Source organism: Tenrec ecaudatus, chromosome 1, assembly GCF_050624435.1.
Source record: "Tenrec ecaudatus isolate mTenEca1 chromosome 1, mTenEca1.hap1, whole genome shotgun sequence".
In the NCBI taxonomy this organism is placed as follows: domain Eukaryota; kingdom Metazoa; phylum Chordata; class Mammalia; order Afrosoricida; family Tenrecidae; genus Tenrec; species Tenrec ecaudatus.
The window spans coordinates 307,210,724-307,215,464 of record NC_134530.1 but is presented as its reverse complement, the minus strand read 5'-3'; the positions used below and the strand labels follow the sequence as shown (position 1 = coordinate 307,215,464).

At 41.5% G+C, this 4,741-nt stretch overlaps 1 protein-coding gene across 1 annotated transcript; it reads right to left on the bottom strand.

Moving 5' to 3' along the window:
* Positions 1-230: 230 nt before the first annotated feature.
* LOC142441250 (olfactory receptor 2H2-like) lies at positions 231-1,175 on the bottom strand. The gene has a single exon (XM_075543304.1). It carries the CDS (start codon positions 1,173-1,175, stop codon positions 231-233), a length of 945 nt encoding a protein of 314 aa, XP_075399419.1.
* Positions 1,176-4,741: the final 3,566 nt, after the last annotated feature.

Below are 4,741 nucleotides of genomic sequence, written 5' to 3'. Positions count from 1 at the left end.
ATGTATGATTTTCAGACATTGGCTAGTTATCTATCTACTTCTATGCCTTATTGTGTCAAAACCAGCAGCGTGAAAAGGGACCCAAATCAGAGGTAAAACTGAACCCTCAACCTGAGCCAAACAGAGTCTTCCTCGCCTCTTGAAAGATTAGGGGGGTATGTCTCCAGCTTCTGGGATGGAGTTGCTTTCTTTTCACAGGGTAAGCAACAGCCCCACGTATGGCAACCTTTTCAGACATTCCGAGAATCCCAGGCCCTCAGCCCTAATCTTATGAGTGCCCCCTTTACCTCTTTGTTTCTCAATGTGTAGATAAGTGGGTTAAGAGTGGGGGTTACTACAGTGTAAAAGAGCGTGAGAAATTTGCCTCTTTCCTGAGCATAGGGATTATTGGGTTGAAGGTAGACAGCTGTGACCGTGCCATAGAAGAGGGAAACCACAAGAAGATGAGACGTGCAGGTGCTGAATGCTTTCTTCTGCCCTGCTGTTGACTTGATCTTCAACACAGCCTTACCAATAGCACCATAAGAAGAAACTATAATGATCACGGGCACCACTAGGAGAATAATACTGGCTACGGACATTTGAATTTCATTGTAGCTAGTGTCCGCACTGGAGATCTGAATCAGGGCTGGGACCTCACATACAATGTCATCCACCTTCCGGTTTGTGCAGAAGGGTAACTGGAGGGTCGCAGGGGACTGGATCAGAGTCTGAATTAAGCCAGTCCCCCATGCCAGGATTGAGAGCTGCAAGCAAAGCTTGGGGTGCATGATCATTGTATATTGTAGCGGATGACACACTGCCACGTAGCGGTCCACAGCCATGACCACAAGAAGGACACATTCAGTGGCCCCAAGCCACAAGAATACATAGAGTTGAACAGCACAAGCAATGTAGCTGATGGTTTTCCCTGGACCCCAAAGATTAACTAACATTTGTGGAACACAGCTGGTAGTAAAACATAGATCTAGCAAGGAAAGGTTGGAAAGAAAGAAATACATAGGGACGTGGAGTTTAGGATCCTTCCAGGAGACAAGAACTATGACCATATTTCCAATAATCGTCAAGCAGTAGAATGTTAGAATGATCCAAAAAAGTACCTTCTCCAAAGACGGCTTGTCAGAAAAACCAAGGAGAATGAAATCGCTGTGGCTGTTGTTGCATATTGCGATCATAGCTTCTGGGCCAGAGTCTCTTTAGCGAATCTTTCAAAAGTGTTGCTCACAGTGTGTGTCTCCCAGGACTGAGACACAGAGTGTGGCGATATGACTTGCTTGCTTGCTTTTTACTCAGGATTGAGATGGTCACCAGCTGTCTTTCAAGGGGAAACAAAATACATGATTAAGTGGTTGGTTGCAATCTTTTATATCCATCACTCATTCTCTTCCCCTTTACTTCTTCATATCTTCTGCATATCTTGTATCTAGCTAGCATTCTCTTATATATACACTATATATCCTTATAATGATAACAGCTTCCCTAACTATTGAGATATGCCTTCCATCTTTGCCATCGAGGATTGTGCATAGATTTGGTATACAGTACTGTCCAATGCACATAATGATTTCACTCTCTTTTTGTTGTTTCTTTCTTTTTGTTCTTTATTTCTGTGTCTCCTTCTCTCACTGTAACCAAATATCTCTCTCCCATGTTTCCCCTTCTCTTTTCATCTCTCCTCTCCCTTTCTCCTCCCCTTCGCTTCTTCCCACTCTTTCTCCTTTTCTCCAGTTGTCCTTTTCACTCTCTTAATTTCTGAATGTGATTTCTCCCTGTGCTGTGTGGTTTCAGCAAAGTCCCTTACTTTGCAGATGCTCAGTAAACAGATCCAGCAAGGAAACATGGGAAAGGAAGAAATACATAGGAATGTAGAATTTTGGATCCTTCAAGGAGACATATGGCCATATTTCCCATAACTATCAAGCAATAAAATGTTAGAATGATCAAAAAATCTTTAATTCTTTCCTTAGATTTTGTGTTTGGAAAATAGGAAGATCATAAAATCTACCTGTGCTTGTTGGAAGGATTAAGTGGAAAAACTAAAGAAAAATACTAAAAGTAGCCACAGGGCCATACTTTTGATGTTAACTACACCACTGAGAACAGTTAAGATGCTATTTAAATTACTGTTCTAGCTGAAAATCACCAAATTTTCAGCCAACAACTTTCAGAAAGCGTGAGTGATAATAACACGTAGGGAAAAGGAATATATTACATGGTTACAGCTTTCTTTGCAAAAAGAACTTGAAAAGTAGTGTGTGCACTTCCTTGCATTGACAACTTATCCATTTTTATATTCAGAAGAGACATGTGTGTTTAGATGTCTTCTTCAGTATGGTCACTGATTTTAATATTTCACATTCTTTATTTTTAGATCATCGAGTACCCTGTTTTGTAATCCTTCAATTTTATATATTATCATAATTCTATAGAATTACATAATCTGAGGAGGGAATGATAAGCATTATAAGAAATAGAACATTGAGAAGGTATGGATAGAATAAATGAATATTTGGTGGACCTAGTGTTCTACTTTAGAAATATTACCTTTAAAATGACCCATAAAACAACAAAGAAACATCAAGAAAAGTAATAGTGTATTTATACGGAATATTTTGGGATTTAGGATTCTTGGATTCCAGACCCCACCTTGAGAAAGGACCACACTGGACTAGGCACTATCATGACCAGTTCTCAAAATGTTGCTGTGATTCTGTGATGTTCATCTTCTACCTGACCACTCCACTAGCATTGTTTTTTTTCTCCGCTTCCTGCTTTTTTATCAGAATAGTGGTACCTACATATCTCTACCTATGCATTTAACATATCCTTCTATGTTAATCTCTCCCATTTCCTTTTTTATTAAAAATCATTGGAGGAGATGTATTTGTCCCTTGAACCACTATTTGTAAAAGTTTCTTGGATGGCAGGACAGTCTTCCTCTAGCTAGCATTCATTGTGGAAAACGCAAGAATTCTCTTCAATTCTTTTTCCTGAAAATATCCACTGTCCCTGCAGTTTTCTTTTTGCTCACCTCCCTTGCACCTCCAGTACTTGGGAGAGTTCACACTGAGAGCCAGTGGATCCCATTTGTGTACTTTCAAAGATGAGGTACGCAAGGTCATCTCACCTTCTCAAGTAGATGCCTCTGCTGCCAGCATGGCTCATCTCCTCAGCTCCACTCTGGTTCCAGTAGAGCTGCAGTATCCAATCCTGTGTGACCCAGCCTGACCACCTATTCCCTCAGTGTCCTGCCTCTAGCACACTGCCTATGTTCCCATTGTCTGTCCCAAAGCCCTGCCTGGCACTGTGGGAGTCACTTGGCATGCTGACAAGTGCTCTCCACAAGTGAAAGTGCTTTGAAGACCCTAGGGAAAACCTTCACACAATGAAGGATGGAACTAGTAGAAACGCTCTCCAGATATTGTTATTTGGGGTAGAAAAAATATCCCCATATGTGTTTTCAGGAGGTCCTGGGAGAATTGCGTGCAAACAGTTAACATGCTCACTGGTTAACCAACAGGTTGAAGGTTTGAGTCTACCCAGAGATGCCTCCAAACAGAACCGAAGACCTGCTTCCACAAACTAAGCCACTGAGCACTGTATGAAGCACAGTTCTACTCTGATATGCAGGAGGGCACTGTGAATTAGACCTTATTTGGGAACTGAGACCTCACAGCCAGGCTAGAAGCATTATCATGACTTGAAAAGAATAGTCTTTTCTCACTTACACTTCTAGACATCACCTCACAAATCAGCTATGTGCATCCAATTCTTTGTCTCAGGCTCTGCTTTCAGAGAACCCTAAATTGAGAGAGTTAACTCTAGAAGCCAGATTTGGGTAATGAATCATCTTCTCGTCTGATTTGCAATAGGCCCTCCGATGTTGGACTTTTCCAGCGTCATGGTCACTCTGGGCAACTGCAACATAACAGATATGGATAGTCTGTTGTGGCTTAGGATAATATACAGGAGAAAGGAGAAGCATTGGTGTATGAAAGTTCAGCATGTGATATGGCCAATGGAGTCCATGGCCATGTGCTCATTCCCACTTTCCCTAAGTTTGTCAGATACAATAGATCTCCTTCTACTACATAATTCTGTAAGCCTTCAGATGGTCGTGCTGACTGAGGACATGTGGTCAGGTAAGAACAACCAGTACCCAGACTGTGAGTATCTATTCCTACCCCAACTCCTTAAAGAAAAGGAAAAATTAAATCACTGGGGCATTCAAGGTAAAAGAGTCCCATTGTCATCAACCTAACACCAACTGACGGGCTTGTCTTTTCAAGAGTTGTGAATGCACCAAGTACTCAGCACCAATCTTGTGTTACTGGCAGATTGGATGTGGGATAGTGACCATATTACATGCTGTTGGGTGTTTGTGTAACATTCATCTTTCCACTCTGGCTCCTTCATTCAGGTGCCAACTATGCCAACATTGCAAGTGGGAGGTGAGGGTAAATAACAGAAGCTTGACAATATCTGCTGTGTAAGCCATTTTATTAACCTACTGGTCAGTCAGTCTTCTGTGGCAGATTCTATCTTGTGCATGTTAACAGGCTGTGCAAAGATCTTAGCATGCCCACTCACACATGTCTACCATATGCTCCTCTTTCAGACTTCCTTGTTGCAAATCTTTCCATAATTATCCTTCCAGGCAATTGAAAAGCCTCTTAAGACATTTACTGCTATCCATGAGTCATGCATAATCCAACTTCCAAAATGGGTTATTTCTTTTTAC